We start from the raw sequence: 25,724 nt of genomic DNA on the forward strand, positions 1-25,724 counted from the left end.
AATCGCCGCCCGTGACATCTCCGCTGACACCCTCCCGACCCGGGCGTGGCGTGGGTTGGGGGGAGCGACCGGCTGGCACTGCAGTGGGCCGCGTGGACTTGCTGGCCCTGGCACTGTCCCCACCGCCTCGCAGCCAGCGCCGGCGCTCCTTCCCCGGCCGGGCCCCTCCGGCCCCCTGGGGGCGCAGTGTCACCCCGCAGGCCGGTCTGATCGGGCGTGCGCCCCTTCCCGGGTCGGGATCCCCCGACCCCGGAGGGCGCAGTGCCCCAGCCCCGCCGCGTCGGTCGCCTCTGTCCCCACCCTCACCAGCCCCGAGCGGCCCTGGGTACCCGGCGCGTCGGGCGCGCTCGCCGCCGCCAGGGAACTTTGGCGCGCACGCCCCCACCCGGGCGGCGCCACCGACTCACCTGCCCCTCGGGCAGCTCCGCGTGCCCCGGCCGCCGCCCTCCGGACGCCCCTGACCCCCGCCGCGGGTACGTCCGCGGGGCGTCCCTCCCTCCCCCGGACAGTGTCCTTTGGCTCTACTGGGGTCCGGGGCGGCCGTGGGCGCCCCCGGCCCCCACCTCCTCCTAGCCCGGGGCTGCCGGGGGGTGGCCGGGGGCGGAGGGGTGAGGCTCGGGGCTCTCTCGCCCCCACCCCGCGCGCCCGCTTTATTTTATGATCATTGTGAGCGTGCTGTCGCCGCTCAGCCGCGCCGCCGCGCCGCAGCCGCCTGGCGCGCCCCGCGCTGCCTCGCTCTGCTGCAGCATCGGAAAGGCAACCAGGTCAAACTTTGCAGAAACTCAGCCCCTGCGCCGGCCTGGCCCCGCGTCCGCCCGCAGCCGCCGGCCGGAGAGCAGCGCACGCAGGGACCGCCGCCCGCTCGCCGGCCCCGCGGGGATGCAGGTCCGCAGGCGGCGGCGGCGGCGGGCGGGCGGGCGGCCCGGCGCCGCCTCCTCCTCGCCTCCCGCCCTGAGCTCCACCCTCGCTCCCCGCACACAGCCCGCCCTCCCCTAGCTAATCCTCTCCCCGGCTCCCCCCTCTCTCTCCCTCTGCAGCTTGGGGGGAGCTGAGCCTCTCCTTGCATAAACGACATTTCCTTTTTGGCTAGCCCCAGGAATTCTGGGTAGTGTAGTTCGCGGCTTTCTGTCTCGGGTCCAGGTGGGCTCCTCTGCCCTTTGAACTGGGCAGCCTCTCTGGGGAGGAGGGTTGCACGGTCTTGGTATTCCTGGGGCCATGGCTGGGTGGAAACAGTGCAGGGGTCCTGGGAGGTCCCAGGGCTGGGAAGCTTGGGGTGGGGGAGAGAAGTCTGGGGAAATTGTTCCTGGGACTGAGCCTCTTGGCACCCTGACAGGTGGTCAGGCCTGTTGGGCCCCAACTGTGATAAGTGCTGCACAAGCTTCATCATTTCATCTGCCATCAGCCAGCCCTGTGGAGGGAGGTCTATTATGGGTACTTCACAGAGCAGGAATTCAAAGCTGGGAGACCCCAGAGACTTGCCCGAGGCCCCACGCTGGCAGGTGTCCCAGCTGATACTGGGACCCCAGAAGTCTGAGTGCCGAGGTTCAAGGAGGGTTTGACCCTGGACAGCCCTGTGAACCTCCCTCAGCTGCCTCAAGCCAATAGCCCCACCCCCACCTTGCAATTTACTCCCCCAGGGAAAGACCAGGTGGTTTGTGACATCAGAAAACCTGGCAGCCACATTAGAGTCGTGCTCTGCCCCTGCCCCACCCCCATGACTCTGACTTCCAAAGGTACCCACAGCCCGCTGGGGAGCAGGTCATTCGGCCACCCTCCAGCTAGAGCCTCTTGAGTGCCAGTGAGGGCAGAAGCTGGAGAGGGAGGGTTCCGGCCACTTTGAGGGATGACCAGCCAGGTCAAGGGGTCTGTCGCATGCCAACGCCAGCTTAGGCCACAGGTACCTTATCTCTAGTCCTGCTGACTGAGACGAAGGGAGGGTGGCCCTCATGACCTGTTTTCTGCTGCAGAGTAGAAGCCCAGACAGCACAGGTCTCCCAGGGACCCCGTGTAAATGTCCATTTCCACAAAGACGACTTCCCTGGCCTCTTAACCCAAGGTGGCCTCTCCCTGCTGTCAAGTCATGGCCCCCCCAAAGCATTCTGCCCTCTGGGTCTCACTATGGCCTTCAACACCTCCTTTGCCTTCTGATAATTATTATGCTATTCCGTTTCTATGTAGGTAAGATATTAACTTGTGGGGATGTCTGTCTCATCTCCCAACCCTCATCACCCCCAGTGCCTGGAACAGAGCAGCCCCCACTGGCCAGGGTATTCCCTGAAGTCACAGATGCCATCCTGGTGACAAGGACATGGGTGTTCCGTGAACATGTGCCAAACTGCACATTTTTCTCATTTGATGTGAAAAAGACAGAGGCCAGAGCCTTAACCTTGTCACTAAACAGCCAAACCCCTAGAGATGATACTGCCTGAGTGACCACTGACCCCGGGGTGGGGTGGGCTATACAGACAGAGACCCAGAGTTTGAGGGGCAAGAGATTTTCAGAGTCTGGATCCCCAGCCAGACCTGGCCAAGTCCAAAGCCCACTCAGTTCCTTCCTCCAGGGATGCTGCCCTTACTGGCTGGGGCCAGCCCCTCTGAATGGGATGGAACTGACCCCTAGTAAGCCCTGTCCCTAGGGAGTCCCACTGGAAGAGGTGCTCAGGTGCCCACAGGGTGAGGGCTCTTGCAAAATAGAAGCCCCCTTCCCCCTTAACCTCAGCCGCATAGACACCTCCCCTTTCACATCACGCCCCATGCAGTACTTTGTCCTGGGCTAGTTGAAGCCTGGTTTTGTGGGCAGAGGGCTACAACAGTGTTTGTGGGCCTGTTCACCAGGCTCTGAGCTGAAGAGTGCTCCCCACAGGCCAGCCCTGACCGGGAGAGGGTCTCCAGGGGCTGGGTTCTTGTACATGCCCTGTCCCAGCTCCTGCTGGGCCCTTCAAGGCTCTGGCTGCTTCCTCAGCTCCCCTTTGGCCCTCCTGCCTCCCGACTCAGTCTTCTTCCTGCTCAGCATTTTCTGGAGCTCTGTGGGTGTTGGGCACAGACCCATGGCTGCCTCAGCATCTGTGGAAGGCTCAGGGTGCATCCACACTTGTGTGAAAGCCTAGCATCTGCAGATCGGAGGAAGGGGACTTCTGGTGGTAATGTGCCCAACATCGTGGGGACACTCACAGTGCCCCCCGCCAATCTTTTCCCCTCCTCTAGACCTCAGTCTCCCTAGAGCCCTGGTAAAGTCAGTAAAGTCGCCAGTGAATGGGAAAGAGGGGGGACTGGATGCACAGCCCCGACGCCGGCCCGGAGATGGTGAACTCCCCAGTGTGGCAACTTGGGGACTCAAAGTATGGTCAGTGGGAGGGCAAGGTCCCTCAATTCTGGGCACGTTGGCCCAGAGAGGCCATAGAGAACCAGCCATACAACAAATCAGAGATCAAAACTACGTGGCCTGGCCCAGCTGGGTTTTCACATGCAGCCCAAACAAGCTGAAAGTCCTCTGAGGTCTGCGGAAAGAGCTGGATGGATGCAGCTTCTTCTCACTGAGCATCACGGTAAGCCATCATACTTATCCTCTTCACAGCCCTCGAGCCAGCTTCTGTCACCATGCCATTCTGTAGCTGAGACACTGAGGCCCAGGAAAGACAGTAGTGTGGATTGCACTCAGCAGCCCAGCTCTAAGACCCGGAGGCTGGTGATTCAAGGAAGCAGGCCCTCTCCCTGGTGTCCCTGTAGTTGTTGGGGCCTCGCTTTCATGGCCATCGGAGGTGGTCTCCGGGCTCCATCTCCCTCATTGGCCAACCTGCATCTCAAGGCCAATGCCAGTCCTTCAAGAGCTCTTGGCCTCCAAGGGTGTGGTCATCATGGGACTAGAAAGGCATTTCCCAGGAAGTAAAAACCCTTGTTCTGCAGATGGAAATGTTAATGCTGGAATTCTGTTGCCCTGGGAAACAGAGTTCTCTCCTTAACTGTTTGGGACCAGACTGGAAGCCAGTGGTAAGGCTTGGAATGCCCACCTGGGAAAGAGTGGGCAAGGGCTGGAAGGCCAGGCAGATGGCTGGAGGTGGGCATCGGGTGGCCAGGAAGTGGATCCCGCTGCAGGGCTCACCTGAAGTCACTGATGTGCCCCACCTCTGCGGGGAGCAGGAATGGGATCTCAGAGAGGGCTGGTCCGTGGCCTCCCCTACAGATGGGGAACGGAGGCCCAGCGAGGTCATCCAGAGAGGGCCCCCCGCATTAGAAACTAGGTAATTCTCCATTAAGAGGCAGTGGTGTGGTCTGGGAAACGTCTGGAAGGTGTTAAGTCCGCCTGCTTTGGGTGGCTGCATGTCTGGAGGCAAAGGCCTTTCCGGCCAGAAGTTCAGAACCACATTGCTTCTAGGGTGTGTTAGGCTCGGGACTTCTCAGCTGGCCCTTCCACCATCCGCACATGCCTTCCTTCCCCAGTATTGACTGGACACCTGTGCTCGGCTGGGCGCTCAGAGGATGCTGGGGACACAGCCAGAGCCAGGACAGACAGCGGGCGTAGTCCCCACGGCACTTAGGTCCCATGGGTCAGAGAGACGTCAGGGTAAGTCCAGGAATGATGAATGGAGGTATGAGTTAACGTGAATAATATATAAGTACAAATTCATACTTGAAATGGTTACGAGTAAGTATTGATTGCTATAAATCCAGATATAGAGAGTAAATCGTTTTGATTTGTGCATGTCCACTGTTGAGCTTGGGGAAGGGAGGGTGAAGGAAGCACTTCCCGGGCGGGGGCCGGGGTGCGATGGTGTGTGTAGTAAGCATAGTAGAGGAGGTTAGAGTGTGTGACTGAGTGTATGTGCGAGCGTGTGATGGTGTGGGTGTATGTGACTGTGAGTTTGTGCAACTCTATGTGGGAGGGTACATGTGACAGTTGTGTGTGTGTGTGAGTGGGTCTGGGTGTGATGAACCTGAGTGGTGTGGGTATCGATGAGCAAGTGTGTGTTTATCATGTATGACAGTGTGTGCCCTGTGAGAGGTATGTCTGTATGAGCGTGGGGGTGTATGAGTGTGCAGGATGGCACGTGCGTCCTGTGTCTGTAGAGGGTACATATGAGCACGTGTCTGTGGGTGAGGGTGAGTGTGCGTCCCCGTGGATGAGTGGATGCGTGTGTGATGGTGAGTGTAGCTGAGCACATTTTTGAATGTGAGTGTATGTGAGAGTGTGCATGTGTGTCCGTATATACAGGCGTGTTGGATGTTGTTTCCCGGGCGGGGGTGGGGGTGGTAACCTGCGGGATGGAGAGTCCACTGGCCACATGGAGGTCACCTAAGGGTGGCTAAGGGGCTGCTTCTCCCAGCCTGGCTCCCAAGGGGGGGCGCCCTCTGGGGGTCCCAGGTAGGGACTCTCCCCGCCCCTCTGGTCCGGCTTTCCCAGCGGAGCCTTCAGAGCCATGGTTCAGGGCATCCAAAGTCCTGCTCCCCTGCACAATCGTCGCCCCAGCCGGTGCCCCAAGGTCAGGGAGTGGCCAGAGTGCGCACAGACCCCGGGCCCCGCGCCTGGCGCCGCGCCCTCGCGCCCCAAGACATCTGCGGGAGTGGGGGTCCCGCGTGGGGGTCCCGCGTGCGGGCGCTGCTCCGCCGGTCCCCGCGCCCCGCGCCCCCTGCCCCGCCGCCCGGAGGCGCCCGGAGACGGCGTCCGTGGGCTGGGTGCGGCACTGGGAGTTCTCCAAGGTGCTAAAATAAACCCCGCGAAGGATCAGGTTTCCCGACCGAAATAACCCAGGAGCGGCCTTCGAAATGCGAACTGCGAAAGCGATCCGGGCGAGAGCACCCGGGGTGGGGAGGCGGTGGTGAAAAATGCTGTTCGCAGGCCTCCCTCCCCCTCCTGGCAAGGGCCCCGCCGCTGCCCCTCCCTCCGCTCCCTCCAGCTCTGCGTCTCCCCGGGATGCCTCCCACCCGCCCCGCGTGGAGCTTCTCCCCCCACTCCCTTCCCTTTCCCTGCTGGGGTTGTCACCCCAAATAACCAGCCTCCTTTGGTCATCCGTCTTTGATGGCGAGGCTTGTAGTAGATTAGAGCCCAGCCTTCGGAAACACAGAGTCATTTATTTGATAAATATGTACTGGCCGCCTATTGTGGGCCAGACCCTGCCTGCCCCCCCTCCCCCGGGCACATAGGTGAACAAGTAGAGGACAGCCCCTGCCCCATGGACTGACACTGCTGGGAGGACACGAGCCATAAACACACAGAGAGTAAGTGTTATGACCAAGGGAAAAGGAAAAGAGCGGAAGAGTTACGTAGCAGGGTGATGTTTGAATCCTGGGGTGCCCCTCTGGCTCACTCAGTGACCCGAACAGAACCCCTTCACCTCTGAGCTTTGACGTTCCCATTTGGGCGATGAAGACTAAAAGCCCGTCAAGTTACTGTGACAGTTCAGGGACACACACTTAGCTCCGAGTAGGCGCAGAGCAACTACTAAGTACCAGTTAATGATACACACGCTTAGTAGTAGTAGTAAATAGTAGTAGTAAATCTCTCCCTCTCTTTTTTAAAGATTTTATTTATTTATTTGAGAGAGACACAGCGAGAGGAGGAGCACGAGCAGGGGGAGAGGGAGAGGGAGAGGGAGAAGCAGGCTTCCCGCGGAGCAGGGAGCCCGCTGCGGGGCTCGATCCCGGGACCCTGGGATCACGACCCGAGCGGAAGGCAGACGCTCAACAACTGAGCCGCCCAGGTGCCCCGATCTCTTGTAAACATTTAAAGACAACAGACAGCAAGTGTCTGCGGTGTACAGGCTGCTCCAGATCCCAGCACCCGGGTCTGAATCCTGCTCTGCCTCTTCCCAGCTGTGGGCCCTAGCAAGTCGCTTCAGCCTCCCTCAACACCTGACAGGGCTAGAACAGGAAGGTTGTGTGGACCCCGGCCAGGTGGGGTAGTGGCCCAGCGGGGCCCAGGTGGTCTGCTGGCTCGGGCACCTCCGCGTCACCTTTGCACTTCCCACTGGTCCTTGCATGAGGCCAGGTGCGTAGCCGTCCTCAAGAAGTGTTCCACGAATAGGCGAGTGAATTAGAGAGTGCCAAGCTGTCAGGGAATGGAGAAGCTGGGGGACCTGTGACCAGAAGGGGAGCCTGCAGGCTCAGAGTTGCAGGGACCAGCCAGCCCACGTCCCATCTCTGGCCTTGACCAGCTCTGTGGCCTCCCAGGTGATGCCTAGGCTGCTCTTCCTCATCTCTAACATGGGAAAAGGGTGGTTGGACTTGCCCTGTTTGGCTGGAAACGTCTATAATCCATGCTTTTCCAGGTCTGGATACTGCAGTAGGTAGCTCAGGTTGACCCATCAGAGCTATGTGAATGCAGCTGAGCACGTGGTCTTCTTTGGCACTTGCCACTTGAACCACGTATTTATGTTCGTGTTTATATATTTATAAATAAATTATGTTTATATGTGGTGTGCAGGGGTGTGTGTATAAGGATGGCCATGCCAGAATAGTTTTGTATAGTCATAAAATGGAAACAATCTACATGTCCAATAATAAGAGGTTGCTTACATAAAATATGGCCCGTCCACATGACAAAATGCCAAGCAGCCACTGAAAAATGGTGGATTGTCATGGAAACATGGCCAGGTTTATATTAAGTGAAAACGTGTAGGTTATTTTTTTAAAGGGCATATAAAACAACCATCTTTTTATTTTTTTTTTTAAAGATTATTTATTTATTTGACAGAGAGAGACACCGTGAGAGAGGGAGCACAAGCAGGGGAAGTGGGAGAGGGGGAAGTAGGCTTCCCGCTGAGCAGGGAGCCCGACACGGGGCTCGATCCCAGGACCCTGGGACCATGACCTGAGCCGAAGGCAGACGCCTAATGACTGAGCCACCCAGGCGCCCCACAACCATATTTTTAAATGCGTATTTGTGTATATATGATACATACACATACAGTTTGTTTAATATATATTCTTTCTGATTATTAAAGTAATACTTAGGGGACGCCTGGGTGGCTCAGTTGTTAAACGTCTGCCTTCAGCTCAGGTCATGATCCCAGGGTCCTGGGATCGAGCCCCGCATTGGGCTCCCTGCTCCATGGGGAGCCTGCTTCTCCCTCTCCCACTCCCCCTGCTTGTGTTCCTGCTCTCACTGTTTCTGTCAAATAAATAAATAAAGTCTTAAAAAAAATAAAGTAATATTTAGTTTTGTAAAATATTATAATAATTAGAAATGAGATGAGTGAGAATTCCTTTATAACCTGACCACCCTCATGTTAACAGTGGTGGTCTCCAGGCAGTAGGATTTTACCTATATCATCTGTATTTATTGAATTTATTTCAGTAAGCATGTAGTATCTTGACAATAAGAAAAAAAAGTAAGGGTATTGGTAAAAGTAAACTGTTTCATGAACTGGCTAGTTATTTCGTGGGGTGTGTGTCCTATCTCTGCAACTAGGGTTCATGAAGAGATCAACAAAAGCATCGATTCAATGAATGAGTGGATTCTGAGAATACTTGAGAAGTGGCACTCTGTGGTCTATGGTAGGGCCTCATAAAGGGATGGAGCCTGCATCTCAGCTGTCTGAGAATGTGAACAGGGTCACCCCACCTTACGGAGGGAAGAGCAAGTCCCAGGCTGAGTGAGCCCCTCACATCATCCTTCCACCAGCCCCCAGAGTGGGGAACAGAGGCCAGGAGGGCTCACGAGACTCACTTATGATCACTCAGCTGGAGGTGGCTGAGCCACGGTTTGAACCTGGGGTGTCTCACTCCAGAGCCCAGTTGGACTTCATGGACCCCCTCAGCGAGAGCCCACTGTGGCCCTCAGAACCTGCTGGCAGCTCTGACTAGACCAAGATGCTGACACAGGCCTCAGGGTATTAATAGCCCCAATCTGGGCTGGGCTCCTCTTCCCTTCCAGAGGTCAGCCGAGGTCAGGGGCCCCACCCAGGGAGAGTGAGATGAGTTCCCTGGTGGAGAACTGAGCAAGCATTGTCTGGAGGCCCTTGTGTTCCTCCCCAGGGACTGCTTGGGAGTTGAACAGACACTCTTTTAGGCTTCTTGGCTGGAGGCCTTCAAACCTCTGAGCCTCAACGTCCTCATCTGTAAAATGGGGGTAGTATCACATCTTCACGGAAAGGTTGGTTGTAGGATGTGAATAAGTTAGAGCACATAGCTCAGTACAATGCCCACTAACCCCACGTTCAGAGTCCATCTCCATATGCATGTGTCCAGGGTCTGGGAGGAGGCAGCATAAGCCATCATTTCTACCCAAGAGGCTGGGACATCCTCCTCTGTAGCTGTGTGGTCTGAATGGGGCCCTCTGCAAGAAGAATGCCGGGAAGTCTGCAAGGAACCCTGGATTCAGGGCTCCTGGAGCCTGGCTTCACACCAACAGGTATGGCATAGTGCCCAGACTTTGGTGGTGGGTCCTTCTGACGGAGGCACCCGGAGGGCAGAGAGGACTGTGCCTTTTCTGCTAAACAGGATCAGTTCCTAACCCATGGAGTGGAAGGCACACTATGTGTCAGGGACCCTACTCAGTGTGTAACAAACATCATCTTATTGATCTCACACTAGCTTTTGAAAGTAGACACTATGATTCCCACATTACAGGTAGAGAAACCAAGGCCCAGAGAGGCCAAGTGACTTGTTCAAGATCCCACAGCTAGTTGGTGGCAGAGCCCAGGTCATCCCCCATCTGTCAGACTCTGGACCCCACGGCTGGTGCCCTGTGGCCAGAGAGCACTCACCCCACCCCAGGCAGCTCACTGGTGCCTGGCAGGCTGTGGGCTGGCCCCGGGCTTCACGGGTGGGCTCCATGATTAGAAGGGAAGTCACAGCCTCCTGCCTCCAGCCCAGCTGGGCAGACAGGCCTTGGCTGCCCTGAATTGTAAGACCAGGGCATTCACTCCTGACTCTTCTGCTCACCCTATACCAGTGACTTTCCCTTGAACCCAGGCCCAGTCAGCCCTACAAGGGCTGTGGAGACTTCCGGTTCCTCTAGTGACCAGGGGTAGGAGGACAGAGAGGCCTGACTCAAACCCTAAATCCTTGACTGGGCCCTTTGGTCTGCCCTCTTTGGGCTCTTAGCCTCTCTTGTCCTTTTGTGCAATGCACCAGCCACATGGGCCTCCCGGACCTCCTTGGGGTAGGCTCTACCCTGCCTGGGGCCTCCCACCTGTTCTTCCTTCCAGGGGAAGCCCCCCACCATGATTCCCAAGCCAAACCCAGGGCCGGGGTTCTGTGATCCTACCCCACATCTCTACACCTGCAGTCATTTACATGTTGCATGTTTAATCCCCACTGCACTGAGCTTCCCGGGGATGGGGACGGACATTTCATTCGCTGCCCATGCCAGGCATCTGATCGCCGTGGGCCTGCCTGAGCTGCTGGAGTGCCCCTGTCGGAGACAGCCTCCAAGGGGCAGATCAATTACCAACAGATCAATTAGCCCTCCTGCTAATGGAAATCAGATCTTACAGATTGCCATTTGATTGGACTCTGATGCAGGGAAGCCAAATTCAAGACTGATTAAAACATAAAAATAAAACCCCAGCCTGCCAGCTTAATGAAATGCTCTCACAGAGGGGAGGTGCTGGGCCTGGCCCCAGCGGACCCAAGATGATGCTGTCAGTGACGTCTTTCACTCCGTCTGGTGCCCGGACGGGCCTTTGACCTGGCTCCGCTGCCCCATCCACGGGACCAGGGGGCAGGCAGGCCTGGCTCACAGGGGTCTGCACTGCTCAGAGGGAACCTGGTAAAATTGCAGGGGTTGGTCCAGGGCCCACATCTGGGCCCAGCTGAGGCCAGAGCAGCAGAAGGACTACATTTCCCAGAGTCCCCCAATCCTGGGGAGTGAGCCGTTGGAAGATTTAAATAGCCCAGGCCCGAGGCAGCCAGGGCAGCTGTGGACTCGTCCGCCTCCCCCGCGGCTCCATTGGCGCCGGCCCGCATCGGTGGGCTCGATTGGCTGCCCAGCTGGCACCCACGTCCCCTCGGAGCCCGGTGGCAGCCGAGGTAAACAGCCACGTGCAATCCTCCACTCTATATTTAACAGCTGCTGCGGAGAAGGCAGGGAGGCAGGGAGTGGTGGTGGCTCCCGGGGCAGCTCCTGTCTTCGGGGACAAGGCCTCGCAGCCGGGCTGTCACTGGCCCTTGCCGTGTGAGCGTCACCATGCCAGCCTCCCAGAACCGCGCCCGGGCCCGGGACCGCAACAATGTCCTCAACCGGGCTGAGTTCCTGTCCCTGAACCAGCCCCCCAAGGGGGCCCCGGAGCCCCGCAGCTCAGGCAGGAAGGCCCCGGGCCCCTCGGCACAGCCCCCGCCCCCTGGCGATGGGGCCCGCGAGCGGCGCCAGTCACAGCAGCTGCCCGAGGAGGACTGCATGCAGCTGAACCCCTCCTTCAAGGGCATCGCCTTCAACTCCCTGCTGGCCATTGACATCTGCATGTCCAAGCGGCTGGGGGTGTGTGCCGGCCGCGCCGCGTCCTGGGCCAGCGCCCGCTCCATGGTCAAGCTCATTGGCATCACGGGCCACGGCATCCCCTGGATCGGGGGTACCATCCTCTGCCTGGTGAAGAGCAGCACGCTGGCCGGCCAGGAGGTGCTCATGAACCTGCTCCTAGGTGAGTGTGCCCGCCATCCACCCTCCCACTCCACCAGGCCCCCCGGGAGGGAGCCCACACCACCCCACCCCGGCCAGGAAGAGTGGGGCCCTCAGAAACCAACTGGAATGATCTAATGAGGTTAGACAGGAAGGGTGCCCCAGAAACAAGCAAGCTTCCAGCTTGGGAAAGAGAGAACTGGGGATGTGCTGCCAGGGGCCCCCTCCAAAGTGGGGGCCTCGAGGATGTGGAGGCCCTGTGGGGCCCTCCAAGCAAAGGCCCAGCTGTCGGCAGAGTGCACCACTGTGGCCTCGAGGGTGGCGGTCAGGAGTCTGGTGGGGATCCTGATAAGTGTGCTAGAGAGGGGTAACTCCCATCCCATGGGTTGGGGCCCTTGAGTTCCTAGGCTGCTTGCAGACCGCGCCTGTGAGCTGCCCTGATGCCCCCTCTGCTTGGTTCAGGGACCCTGCCAGGTGCCTGGGTCTGGGGGTGCCGGAGGTCCAGTCTGTGGCTCCGCCCACTTGTGGCCACCTAGGGTCCTTACCTGCTGCTTCCCTTGGTGAGTCGCTGGAAGAGCAGCAGGTGAGCTGGTCCTTGGTTCGTCTTAACCATAGTCTCTGCCACCAGTGTCTCTCAGTTTAGCGCTGCCCTGTGCCAGGCGCCACAGGGGACCCATGTGGAAGGCAGGCCCTCCCCTCCACTCACGAGGTGACACCGGCCCCCGTCCTGCCCACTTCCAGGCGCCTCCAGATCCCTAAGGTGCTGGGGGAACCCCAAGCTTCCACCCTCCATGCTGGGCCCATGTGGATCCCCTCGGCCCTCCCAGCGTGGCCACCATTTGGGGCACAGGCAGGTGGAGGTCTCAGCAAACACTGACAAGGGGTCGCAGCTCCAGAAGGGGTGTGGGCTGGGCCACTAAGAGCTGTGGTCCCGGAGGAAGGCAGGATAACCAGAGGGGCTGGGGCTGGACGCTCTGTGGGTGGGCCGCGGAGGAGGAATCGGTCAGATGCCTCCTACACCCTCAGTGTTCTCTTGTTCTTATTTTTAAATTGTTTACATTACTTGTTATTTCTCCCGAATAGATAGTCCCACGTGACTGGTGCTATTATCACTCCCACTTTACAGATTAGGATATTGAGGTTCCTATAAATAAAGCAACCTGGCCAAGGCTTCAGGGCTGGAGGTTGGCGCCGGGTCGGCCTGACACCCAGGCTTGTGCTCTTTCCAGGCACAGTGCCCTGGGCTTGGGAGCGGGGGGCAGAGTGAGGTGGCTGAGGCGCCAGGCCAGGGGCTTCCATGGGCAGAACCCAAAGCTCAATACCCAAGGTTTCCCCGGGGCTGTTACAGCCCCAGACAGAGCGTCAGTTCAAGGAAGCTGTGTTGGGAGTTAGGTTGTCTGGTGTCCAAGGACAGGGCTGAGAAGGCACCCTTGAGCCTCCCTCTCAACCCTGCCCCCTAGACCCTGTCCCCGCGTCCCCTCCCACCACCTCCAGTGACACTGGAGGTGGTGACACTGTATTGGGAATGTGTCCGGTGTTTAAATGTGTGCCCAGCATTGGTGTTCCCAGCGCACCGTCGCGCTAATCCTCACACAGCCCCGGGAGGGAGAGGCAGTAACTCTTCCCCTCGTACAGAGGAGGAAACTGAGGCACAGGAAGCGGCTTGCCCACGGTCATGCAGCTAGTCAGAGATGGGGCAGGGGTGAGAACTGGGAGCAGCTCTAGCCTGTGAAGATGGCGTTTCTGGCTTGTCCCAGCAACCCGCAGCTGTGGGCACAAAGGTGTCTGCTTCAGAGGATGAAGACCAAGATTCGAGATGTCTTCCTTCTTGAATAAGAATTTATTGCACTTTATCATGTACCAAATGCTATGCCATGAATGTCCTGTATTTCATAATTTAAAAAATATTTTTAATGACTTAATAGGATAAATACTAATATACCCACTTTACAGAGGAGTTAACTGAGGTTCAGAGGGGTCAAGGGACATGCCCACCGCGCCCAAGTGTTAGTGTTCGGCCCAGGAACCAAAGCCACACCCTCCAGACGGCAAACCCCTCCCCTCCCCACTCACTGTCAGCCTGCAGGCTGGGCGTACCACCCAATCCATTCCAGAAGCGTGAACGCAGCAAGGAGGTGAAGGGTCATATATGCAGTAAGGGAGCAAAGGGTCTGGCGGGATGTCTTCCACCTCCCAGCCCCTCTAGTTACCGAGACCACGGAGAAATGAGGGCCTAGCACAAAGCAGCCGCTCAGAGCCAGCAGAGTGCTCTGTGGGCTCGGCTCACTCTGGGGGATGCAGACCAAGCCCTTCAGCTCCATGGGAGAAAACTCCAGCAAGTAGCCAAGGTGGGTTCTAATCCCACAGCTCTGGCCCAGCCTGCCAAGGGGGCTGCCGGCGCCCTTCTCCACTTGGGAGAACAGCCCATCCACTGAGCACAAACTGCAGGGTTCTGTCCATCCTTCAGTCTTGGGGGGGGCCAAGGCGGCAGCCTTCAATCCTAGAGCACAGGCTCCAAGGTCAGACTGGGCTCTGTCCAGTCCTTCTCTGACCCTTTCTTTCTCGCTTTTTTTTAAAGATTTTATTTATTTATTTGACAGAGAGAGACACAGCGAGAGAGGGAGCACAAGCAGGGGGAGTGGGAGAGGGAGAAGCAGGCTTCCTGCCGAGCAGGGAGCCCGCTGTGGGGCTCGATCCCAGGACCCTGGGATCATGACCTGAGCCGAAAGCAGATGCTTAACGACTGAGCCCCCCCAGGCGCCCCTGACCCGTTCTCTTTCTGTGAACTTGGTTAAGCCGGATCCCATCCCCGAGCCTCAGTTTCCTGATCTGTACATGGGGCTCCAGGGTTTATGGGAAGCTGAGAAAGCACTTGGCACAGGGGGTGTCCGATGGCATTCCCAGTGGGGTCCAATGCCACCCAGTACCCTAGGAGTGGAGGCCCCACCTGTACATTTGGGACCTGGGCTCTCTGCGGCCCCAGAGCAGAAAACTCAGGGGCCTTGGGAAATGGGAGCTCTAGCCACGGGGCCTGGGAGGAGTCCCAGCTGGGCCCAGAGGAAGTTCTCTGCACGGCCCCCCTGCTCTGCGCTCCCTCCCCCAGGGCATGCTGCCCAGACTGGAGAAAAAGCCCAAAGGGATCTGGGCCACTGGCAAAACCTTCGTCTCCAGAGTCGGCCGGACCTGGGTGCAAATCCTAGCCCTGCTGTGGGAACTCGGGCAAGGGACTTTTCCTCTGTGAGCTTCATTCCCCTCGTCTGTCAAATGGGTGGCTGGGACCGTTCACCAAAGAATACACATAAGAAACCTGGTGCGTCCCAGGGCCCGTGAGCACTCCTGCAGAGTAGTGGTGATCACCATTCTCACCATCACCGGAATCAAAGCAGTCCCAGGTCCCCTGCAGGCTCCAGACACCTGTAGATGCCGCGTCCCCTCCCTTGTCCCTCCCCTGCCGCCCTCGGCTTGATGATCCCAAAGGGAGCCACATGACAGGTGACCTAGGCCCATCTGGTTTCTTGGTGGGCCTGTGCTTGGTGGACAACGGCTCCCATGTCTTGTTGCCGTGATCTCTTTATTGAGATTTTCCTGATTATGAAAACTGTACATTCTTCTTGTTCTGTATCATATTTGTAATTTTTCATTTATTTGAGAGAGAGAGAGAGTGGGAGAGAGAGCGAGCACAGACGGGGGTAGGGGAAGAGGGAGAGGGAGAAGCAGACTCCATGATGAGCAGGGAGCCCCATGCAGGGCTCGATCCCAGGACCCCAGGATCACGACGTGAGCCGAAGGCAGACGCTTAACCAAAGGAGCCATCCAGGCGCCCCGCTGTATCATTTTTTACTGCGAAAAAATAGACACGATACAAAACCTACCATTTTGACCACTTTTAAATCCACACTTCATAAGCATTAAAAACATTCACCATGGGGCGCCTGGGTGGCTCAGTCGTTAGGCGTCTGCCTTCAGCTCAGGTCATGATCCCAGGGTCCTGGGATCGAGCCCCGCATCGGGCTCTCTGCTCAACGGAGAGCCTGCTTCTCCCTCTCCCGCTCCTCCTGCTTGTGTTCCCTCTCTCGCTGTGTCTCTCTCTGACAAATAAAATCTGATAAAATCTTAAAAAAAAAAAAAAATTCACCATGTTGTGACCACGCCCATCTCCAGAACTTTTTCATCTTCCCAAACTGGAACTCAGCCCCCATAAAGACTAACTCCCCATTCTCCCCTCCCCCAGCCCGTGGCGCCCACCATTCCACTTCCTGTCTCTATGAACTTGACTTCTCTCGGGACCTCAGAAAAGTGGGCTCACATGGTATTTGTCCTTCTGCGTCTGGCTTATTTCACCTTGCCTCGTGTCCCCCAGGTTCCTCCATGTTGTAGCAGGTGTCAAGATTCCCTTCCTCTTTACGGCCGAATAATACTCCCTGGTGTGGGTAGACCACACCTTGTCCATCCATCATCCATCAGTGGGCACCTGGGTTGCTTCTGTTGTGAATAATGCTGCTGGGAACACGGGTGTGCATACATCTATTCAAGTCCCTGCTTTCAGTGCCTTGGGGTAAATACTCAGAAGTGGAATTGGCAGGTTAAATGGTAATTCTATGTTTAATTTTTTGCGGGACCCCCATACTGTTGCCCATGGCCGCTGCACCGTTTTCTGTTCCCACCAGCGATGCACAGGGGCTGCGAGATTTCTCCGTGTCCCTGCCAACACCTGCTGTTTTCTGGGTTTTGATAATAACCATCCTAGTGAGTGTGAAAAGTGGTATCTCGTGGTTTTGAGTTGCTTTTCCTTAATGATTAGTGATGTTGAGCACCTTTTCATTGTATGTTCCTACAGTAAGGAAAACTCAAACATTACAAGGACAGATGATGAAAAAACCCTTACACCGCCCCCCCCCCCCAAGGAGTGACACCTGCTGCGTGGGCCTCTGGCCCCACGTCCCTTTGCCTCAAGCTTGGAAGGTTCAGAAACCAGAACTGGTCCCTCAGCCTTGCATCACCCCTACGCCCACCCAGCCCCCCTGGGCTGGCCCTCCATATAATCTGTGGTGTCGGCTCTCCCTCACCGCCCACCGGGTCCTGCTCTCAGGGACAGCGTGGTGATGACCGTCCCCGAGACTTGCAGAGCCTGTCCCTATCGATGGTGACCTAGGCTGCCCCTAGCCTTCCCTGCCAGCTCTGCAGGGGGAGAGCAGTCCCCCTCCTTCCCCCACCCCTGCTTCACTTGTCATGTCTCAGTGGGGCTCGGTGAGGTGTCAGTCCCTCTGGGGGGCCTTCAGCCACCCCCTACCCAGGCACCGTCCTAACGGCTGCCCTTGCAGCCACGTGCAATTGGGCAGGCTCGTGTCTACACTGCTTGGCACTCAGCTGAGTGAATAGATGTTGCCGTCAGACTCCAATGCCCGTAGTTTTGATTTCCTTGTACCTCGATGGTTTTCAGAGATAGGTAGAGCCGGCTTTAGTATCTGGATTCTTCAGTTGAGCAATGGAAACCTGCAAAGTTACAGAACGTGCGCAGGATCGCTCAGGCCAGGGGAGATAGAGACAGGCCAGGGCCCATGTGTCGGCCTCCCGGGTGCCCGGGGCTGGGGGCGTGGCTCCGGGTGACGTCAGGGGCTGCCCAGGTCAGGAGAGGTGCCGGGCATGTGCGCACACACACACACACGCGCGCGCACACGCACACACCACTCAACCCAGCAGAGCAGAGGTCCCAGTGTTAAGAGACTGGAAGGTTCTCGCCTACTCTCAGGACTCCCCCACCCCCACCCCACCCCTCTGCTCCCTTCACCCCTCCCCAGTAGCTGCATCCTGCTGGAACCGTGCGCTTGTTTTTTAAAATGACTTTTGTGTGCGTGTGCTGAAATGCACGTAACATAAAATTTATGATTTTAACCATTTTTAGGTGCTAAAATTCAGTAGCATTTAAGTGCATTCACATTGTGTGCAACATTTACCCCCATCCACCTCCAGAACTTTGCCGTCTTCCCAAAGTGAAACTCTGTCCCCAGTAATCAAGAACTCCTCATTCACTTACTTCACTTGGCAGAATGTCCTCATCCATCCCCCAACTCTTAGTAAACACTACTTTCTTCCTGTCTCTATGAGTTTGTCTATCCTAGGGACCTCATAAAAGTGCAGTCATGCAATATTTGTCCTTTTGTAAAAATAACTTTTTTTTTTTTTTAAGATTTATTTATTTGAAGGGCACCTGGGTGGCTCAGTTGGTTAAGCGTCTGACTTTTGAATTCGGCTCAGGTCATGATCTCAGGGTCCTGGGATCGAGCCCCACGTCAGGCTCTGCCCTTAATGGGGAGTCTGCTTGAGAGTCTCTCTCTTCCTTTGCCCATCCCCCCCAGTCATGTGCTCTCTCTCTCTTGCTCCCCGCTCTGTCTCAAATAAATAAACAAATCTTAAAAAAAAAAAAAAAAGGATTGATTTATTTGAGAGAGAGAGCGGGGAGGGGCAGAGGGAGAGGGAGAGAGAGAACCTCAAGCAGGCTCCACACCCAGCACAGAGCCGGATGTGGGGCTCAACCTCACGCCCTGAGACCCTGACCTGAGCGGAAACCAAGAGCCACCCGCTTAACTGACTGCAGCACCCAGGTGCCCCTGTAAAAATAACTTTTTAAAAATGTGCCCAAGTAATGCCTGTTTGTGGTAAGGAAAAATTTAAATACAGAATTACAAAAAGACCATGAAAATCACCCTCATCTTCCCACCTAGAGAGAAGCACTGTTACCATTCAGTGCGGTGCCCTCCAGACTTCTTTTCTCTGCCTATAAACACATTTACATCTTATTTTATAAGAATGGCATCCTACTTAAATCCTGTTTGGTGCTTGTCCTTTCCTACTTAACAGAAAACCCCACCGCGCTCCCTCGGTGGCTATAAATACACATCCACCTCATCATTGGCGTTGGCCTCAGAGTGCACCATTGTCTAGACTTGGCCACGATGTGTCTCATCCGGCTCCTACTCAAGGGCACGGGGTTGGTGCGGTTTCCAGTGTTACGAAGAATGCTGCAGTGGCCACCCTTGACCGTGAATCATGGGGCACATCCCTAATTATTTCCCGAGGAGATATTCCTACAGGCCGGAGAGCTGAGTCAAGGGAGATGTGTTGCAAAGACTTCTAAGTCTGAGGCCAAATGCCCTTCAGAAAGTTTAGGCCCATTTACACTGCCCCCCAGCACTGTGGGCTGGTCCCCCCAGCTCCTGAAGGAGCTGGAAGGAGGGATGAGAGGCAGGGTCGACCCCCAGGCCAGGAGAGCTGGGACCCCTACTCCCAGCCTCAGCCAGTGAGAGTTGCAGCCCACAAACCTGTCCCCCCAGCAGCCAACAAGGAGCCCCCAAATGGCCTGGCTCTGCTCCTTCCTGAGGGCATGGCCTCCACAGGGGCCATGAGAGGTCATCCCAGCTGTTCCCCTGCCTCCAGGCAGACACACACACACACGCACGCATGTGCGGCCAGCCACAGGCAGTCAGGAGACCTCAGGAGCAGCCAATTCCAAATCCCCCATGATAGCTGTTCTTTTCTAAGGAAGCTCTGGTTCCTGCCTCGCCCCTGCACCCCTGCAGCCCCATTTCCTTGGGCAGCACAGGCCCCCAGGGTCTCTGGTTTGGGGGAGGACAAAGGGTGCTGAGGCAGGGTCCCGCCCTGCTCTGAGGCCGGGAGGCCGCTGGGGCAGCAGGGCCTGGGGGTCCAGGCACCTCAGAGTCCCGCTTGCTGAGCGTGGAGATGGCCACCAGGACGAGCATGAGAGGCGGTGAGGGAGGCCCGACCCTGTCCCAGGCGTCGTTTAGGTAGCGCTTCCTACGAGCAGCCCTTGGGCAGCCTCCGGGATTTTGTCAATGAGGGGAGGGAGGCTCGGACAGAGGGACGTGCCAAGGTCACGCAATTTGCAAGCAGCTGCCCTTGAAGCTGGCCTCTGACTCTGGAGCCCAGCTGCATGCCCTGGCCGACGGGGGGCAGTGGAGGCCGGGAGGTCCCCTGCTCGGCCCTGCTCAGGTTAGCTGTCGCGGGGCAGCGGGCTTCGACTGTTCTCCTGCCCCTCGCCCCCAAGTGTCCTGCCAGGCGGGCCTTCCCCGAGGGGCCGCCCTTGCCTCCCTCCAAGTCCGGGAGGAATGTAGGTCAGGGAACCTGACGGCAGCGGGCGAGCGGAATTCACGGAGCCCTGAGTGATGGCGCCATTTGCTTCTATTTCTGGGCCATAGATTATGCGCTGACAGTGTCAGAATCACGGTCACAGGGAGGGCTGGCCACGGCGCTGGAGGAGGGGAGGGCGGCCCTGTCGGGGCAGCAGGAGCGGGGCTGGGGGGTGGGAGGCCCGGGGAAGCCTCGGCTCAGGGCGGGTCAGAGGCAGCACCTGTATGGGAACTCTGAATCCAGGGCTTGCTGCCCGCCTGCCGCCTCGGCCAGCCTGCTTCTCCAGCCCAGGCCCGGCCCCACCTGACCTACCCAAGAACTGGAGGTCAAGTGAATGAATGAACACGGCTTAGGATGGCCCAGCGGTCTCCGAGGGGCACGGGGCAAAGGGGTAGAGTCTCTACCGCATTATGGCCTCAAGAAACAGAACCAGCCAGAAAGAGCGGCAGGTTCCCCAAGGCCCAGATGCAGGGTTCTTAAATCATGGGACACAGGCAGCCTCCGAGGCCTCTGTTCAGGGGGGGCAGGGGAGGGTCGAGGAGCCGAGCCGCCCCCCTCCCCCCCCCCCCCGCAGCTTCACCACCGGGCCGCCTCGGTCATCTGGTTCGTGTACCGAGTCTTTGTAAATGCTTTCACCGGGGAAAAAACGCTCTGCTGCCGCGTGGAGGGTGTGGGTCTAGCTCAGTTCTTGGCCTGTGGATCCTGACCACTCATGCGGGGAGCTGGGGCTTGTGGGGAGATGGGGGCACAAGCCCTTCTTGCCTTCAGCCACCGAATCTGAGCCGGGCCCTGAGCTGGGGGCCCCCACTGGGCAGCCTAGACATGCCAACGCTGCTCCCGCCCAACGCCTCCGCGGACACCTCGCCAGGACTCCCACTTGTCTGGGAAGGCAGATTTCAAGCCAGCAGCAACTTGCCAAGTTGATGAGCCCTGGTTTTTTGGCTGGGAAACTTGGTCACCGGTTGGACAGACGACTGTGTCTTCCAGTGGCTAGTGTCCGGTTCGGCTCTGGTCCACTTTAGCCGCCCCCCCAGACCCCGGCAGCCCACCAGACATGCAGACTGTGGCTGGCCACTGCCCCCCAGCGCCAGGGAAGCGCGGGCCCTGGACGCTCTGACTTCCCTTCAGGTGACAATGGTCGCAGGACGGGGCCATGTAAAAGTCTGACCCTGGTGGGAGCTCACAGAAGGAAACCCTTTCGCTGGTGCACCTGCTTGATGGCAGCTAGCTGCCAGGTCGGGCCGGCTGGGACTGAGGGAGGATGACAGCGGCCGTGCCATCGACCAGCACACACAGGCTGTGCTGAACGCCTCTCGGGCACTGAGGAGCTCACTGTCCTGCGATGAGCCCTCTTCAGGTGAGTGGGTCAAGGTCCTGAAAAGTGAAGGACTCGTCCTTAATTAGTGCAGGGAGAACTTGACCCCACCCGTGATCCTGGAAGCTGTGAGTTGAACCCCCACCCCAAGAACTGCCCCCCTCCTGCCTGGCCTCCTGCCGTTCCTGCTCCATGAGGCCAAGAGCCCCAGGGGTCAGCTGCCTCCCTTCAACTCCCCCCTGCCCTGGGGATCTGGCAGGTCCGGTCCCTCCATCCTGCTGGGACTGTGACCTCCCGCAGGCTCCAGCTGGCTCCCCGCCTGGGCCTGGCCTCCACCTGGGTCAGTGGGCTGGCCAGCCACACACCTCCCCAGCTGGCTAGCTCCCGGAACGAGTTGCCATGGAAATGCGGGGTAGGCGCCTGTAGAACGAGGTTCCCTCCCTCCCTGCAGCTCGGCCTCCCTCAGGCCGGCAGCCTCTCCGCCCACCACTCCCTGCTCCTGGCCTCCCTTGCTGGCCAGGCACCTGCAAAGGTGGGCAGATATCAGCTATGGAGAGGGGAAGGCCCGGGAGAGGCCAGGGGTCCAGATCCCAAACCAGGAGACCAGATAGCAGGCAGCAGTCCTGGGGGGTTGGGGGGGGTTGCAGGTAACAAGGAAGGCCAAGAAGTTCCGCACAACTAACCAGGGAACGCAGTGTGTATTTGGGAGCGATCTGAACGCCCCATGCTGGGACCTTTCAATAAACATGCCACAGGGCTTCATCTGCCACAGCTGTGGGAGTCGGGGGGGCAGGGGTGTGGCCAGACTTTCCCAAGCAGGTTACGGAACCGTGTGCAGACCGTGTTACAGATGTTATTAAATCTATGCATGCTCTGGGGCGCCTGGGTGGCTCAGTCGGTTAAGCGTCTGCCTTCAGCTCAGGTCATGATCCCAGGGTCCTGGGATCGAGCCCCACATTGGGCTCCCAGCTCGGCAGGAAGCCTGCTTCTCCCTCTCCTGCTCCCCCTGCTTGTGTTCCCTCTCTCGCTGTCTCTCTCTCTGTCAAATAAATAAAATCTTAAAAAAAAAAAAAAATCGATGCATGCTCTGTAGGCGGATAAGGGTCTGGAACGGCGGCAACCTGTGGGTGGCAGGATTACAGGTGATTTAAAAGTTTACTCTTGTTTTCTAATTTGTAAACTTTCTACAGTGAATACCTACTGCATCATTTTTTTTTTTCCAAAAGTTGGTTGGATTTTTCCCCATGTCTGAGCAAGAGCCGCTGTAGGCCAACAATTTGGATATCCCCTGCAGTTTCCAGAAAAGCCCCCATCGCGCAGCTGCAGTGAATTATCGCGTAGTGGCCATCAATCCTCCACCTTTCTCTGGCCCTCCGGCTGTGCCAGGCATGGCGGGGGACAGGCTTGCCCCAGTGTGCTGGGACGTCCCTGTTTGAGCCCTGAATGTCTTGTGTCCCAGGAAACCCTTCTGTCCCAGGCACACTTGAGAAGGCTGGTCACCTGGGCCTGACCCCCTCCAGGAGGTAGGTGTCTGTGATCTCATCGTCCTGGTGAGGAAAAGTGAGTAACTTGTCCAAGGTCGCACAGCCAGGAGGCTCCCAGACTGAGATGCGAACCAGGGTCTCTGTGACACTCGTGAGCTTGGCCATCACACCACGATGCCTGGTCTCCTCTGTCACCTGAAGAAGGGTTTCCAGGTGCTGTGATCGATAGGCGTCTAGGCGTCTCCAGGGGCCTTTCTAAGGGTGGGGACACTTTCCTCGGAGGTCCCCCTCATTGGCTGTCTGGATGCCACTGTGATCAGCTGGGTGAAACCGGAGCCTTGGCACGATGCCTTCCTCTAACAGCACAGAGAGACAGAGCACCCCTTCCAAGGCCACACAGCACGGAGTGGGTGGGCGGAGGCAGGATGGATGAAGACCCAGGTCTCCCCCGTGCTCCCAAATGGGAGAAGGGCTCACACCCCTGGCCATTCACCCCAGGCAGTGACTTCACGAACATCTAGAGACTGCCATTCCGTGCCTGGCCCTGGGCACAAACCTGTGAATGAGGGGGCTCTGGCCCGGCCTCCATGGAGGGATGGTGCAGGGAGGCGGGGAGGAGCCAATGCCGAGTGTCTCACCAGCCAGAGGGTTCCTTGGCTGCAGCTGGGCGAGTGACGAGGAGGGGAAACGTGATGTGCTGGGAACGCGCCATTCCGGGCCTGACCTGGAGGTCAGGGAAGGCCTCCCTGAGGAGGTGACATTCACGCCAAGGCCTGAAGGATGAGGGAGAATAAGTCAGTGGGGGAGGGAAAGGGCGGAACCCTCTGGCAAGGAGGAGCCACAGGGATGAACGGTCCCATCTCCAAGGCTTTGCCATGTCGTCTGTAACATGGGGATGGTGTGGTTTGGTTGCTGCAGAAACTAATGTGACAGGCACCCTCCTAAAGAGACCCGTAGCGTCATCGTAGGACGCGGTGACCCCACCCGTGGGTGTGCCCCCACAAGAACTGGAAACAGGCGCTGACAGATACTCGCACACAAGCATTCGTAATAGCCGGGAGGTGCCGGCCGCCCAAATGTCCGCGGACAGATGGACAGAGACACCAACCGTGTACGTCCAGACAGGGGAATATTATTCAGCCTTGGCAGTGAGGAACGGGCCCGTGCCACGGGGATGATTCCCTGTATGGGAAACGTCCAGAAGAGGCCAATCCATCAAGACAGAAAGCAGACGAGGGGGCTGTGGGGAGGAGGACAGGGGCTGGTTACTTACTGGGTACGGGACCCCCTTTCGGGGTGATCAACATATCTAGGAACTGGATAGAGGTGATGGTTGCCCAGCCCTGTGAATGTACTAAATGCCACTGAACTGTGCACTTAAAAATGGTTCGTTGTAAGTGACGTGAATTTCACCTTAACTTTTAAAGATCAGGGATGGAGGGATGCCTGGGTGGCTCAGTCGGTTGAGCGTCTGCCTTCAGCTCAGGTCATGATCCCAGGGTCCTGGGATCCCTGCTCAGCAACGAGACTGCTTCTCCCTCTACCTCTGCCCGCCCCCCCTCGTGCTTGCTTGCTTGCTCTCTCCCTCTCTCTCTCTCTCAAATAAATAAAACCTTTTAAAAAATAAGTAAAAAAAACAGGGGTGGTAATGTGCTGCTCTCAACACGGCAGGAACCTCAGGGAGGTCCTTCGAGAACAGTCACCAGCCAGGGCAGTGGGTCAGGCCCTCCGAGGGGCCCCCAGGGGCCAGCGATACCCCCCAGTGAGCCACCCTCTCATGCAGCACCTTTCCTGAGCACCATGAACAAATTGGGTCCGAACCCTCTCGGAGCACCTGTAGCATCAGGGAAGAGACGAGAGAAATGCTAAGAAAGTGTGTGATGTGTCAGGGCTGGGAAACGCTGTAAGGAAGAAGTCGGGGAGGGGTGGAGAGTGCCAGGGCTGTGGTAAACAGGTGGTCGGGAAGGCATGAGCCGGTGGATAGCCCAGGAAAAGGGTTCAGCCAGAGGGAACAGCACAGGCAAAGGCCCTGAGGTGGAAACATGCCCAGGGCTGAGTGTGGCTGGAAGGAAGCAAGACGGGGTGGGGATGCTGAGCTGTGAGGGGACACTGACCGTCCCTCGGGCCTCTCTCTCTCTCTCTCTCGCCCACAGCTCTGCTCCTGGACATCATGACGGTGGCCGGCGTCCAGAAGCTCATCAAGAGGCGCGGCCCGTTCGAGACAAGCCCCAGCCTCCTGGACTACCTCACCATGGACATCTACGCCTTCCCCGCCGGGCACGCCAGCCGCGCGGCCATGGTGTCCAAGTTCTTCCTCAGCCACCTGGTGCTGGCGGTGCCCCTGCGCGTCCTGCTGGTGCTCTGGGCCTTCTGTGTGGGCCTGTCGCGCGTGATGATCGGCCGCCACCACATCACGGACGTCATCTCGGGCTTCATCATCGGCTACTTCCAGTTCCGCCTGGTGGAGCTGGTCTGGATGTCCTCTAACACCTGCCAGATGCTCATCTCCGCCTGGTGAGCCACCTGCCCGTGGCTCAGGACCCGGGGTGGCCCGAGAGAGGGGACAGGAGGAGCAGGGCCAGCGGGGGGGCGGGGGGGAGGCGGCAAACCCGCGGCCTCATCTCCCCCATCTCGGTTGGAGGCTGGTGACCTCGGCCAGGCCGCCCCGAGGGCCGGTGTGGCCGGTAGTGCCGAGTGTCCCCGCTCCTGCACTGAGACTGAGTGTCCTCTCGAGGCAGGCCGGGGGCCCGTGGGACAGCCGTGCTTTGCTTCGGCCCTGGAGAAGGAAGGCGAGAACCAACGTGGCAGGAGCAGGGCCGAGCCTTGACCTGTCCCTTCGTCATCGTGACTGCTGAGCGCTTGGCCGTGCCCCCAGGCCACAGCGTGATGCCTGACAAGACACCCCCAGCCACCGCCCACCCAGGGCGAGAGCTTAGGGCAGCACTTTCCGACGGGTGCCCTGCCGGACGCCGGCCTGCAAGACGCTTTTGGAAGAAAAAGGTTTTGTGGTCAAATAACCTTGGGGAATGCTGCATAGTCTGCCCCCATGTTGGCTGTTCACAAGGTCCATTGCTGTCATAAAGGCTCTGACAAGTCCTGTAGAAACGCTTCCTGTCAGACCCGGTCCAACTCCGTGTTTCCTCAACTTATTTGGCCTCAGACCCCTTTTCTCGAGGAACAGCTGCGAACCCCCAAAGATCCGCCATCTCCTCAAGCACGTTTTGGG

General features: G+C 58.0%; 1 protein-coding gene across 1 annotated transcript; it reads left to right on the forward strand.

Moving 5' to 3' along the window:
• The first annotated feature begins 11,125 nt into the window (after positions 1-11,125).
• Positions 11,126-25,016, forward strand: PLPP7 (phospholipid phosphatase 7 (inactive)). Its single transcript, XM_021691654.1, has 2 exons — positions 11,126-11,576; positions 24,652-25,016. The coding sequence occupies exons 1-2, from the start codon at positions 11,126-11,128 to the stop codon at positions 25,014-25,016; spliced, it is 816 nt and encodes a 271-aa protein (XP_021547329.1).
• Positions 25,017-25,724: the final 708 nt, after the last annotated feature.

This window comes from Neomonachus schauinslandi, chromosome 13 (assembly GCF_002201575.2).
Source record: "Neomonachus schauinslandi chromosome 13, ASM220157v2, whole genome shotgun sequence".
Lineage (NCBI taxonomy): Eukaryota > Metazoa > Chordata > Mammalia > Carnivora > Phocidae > Neomonachus > Neomonachus schauinslandi.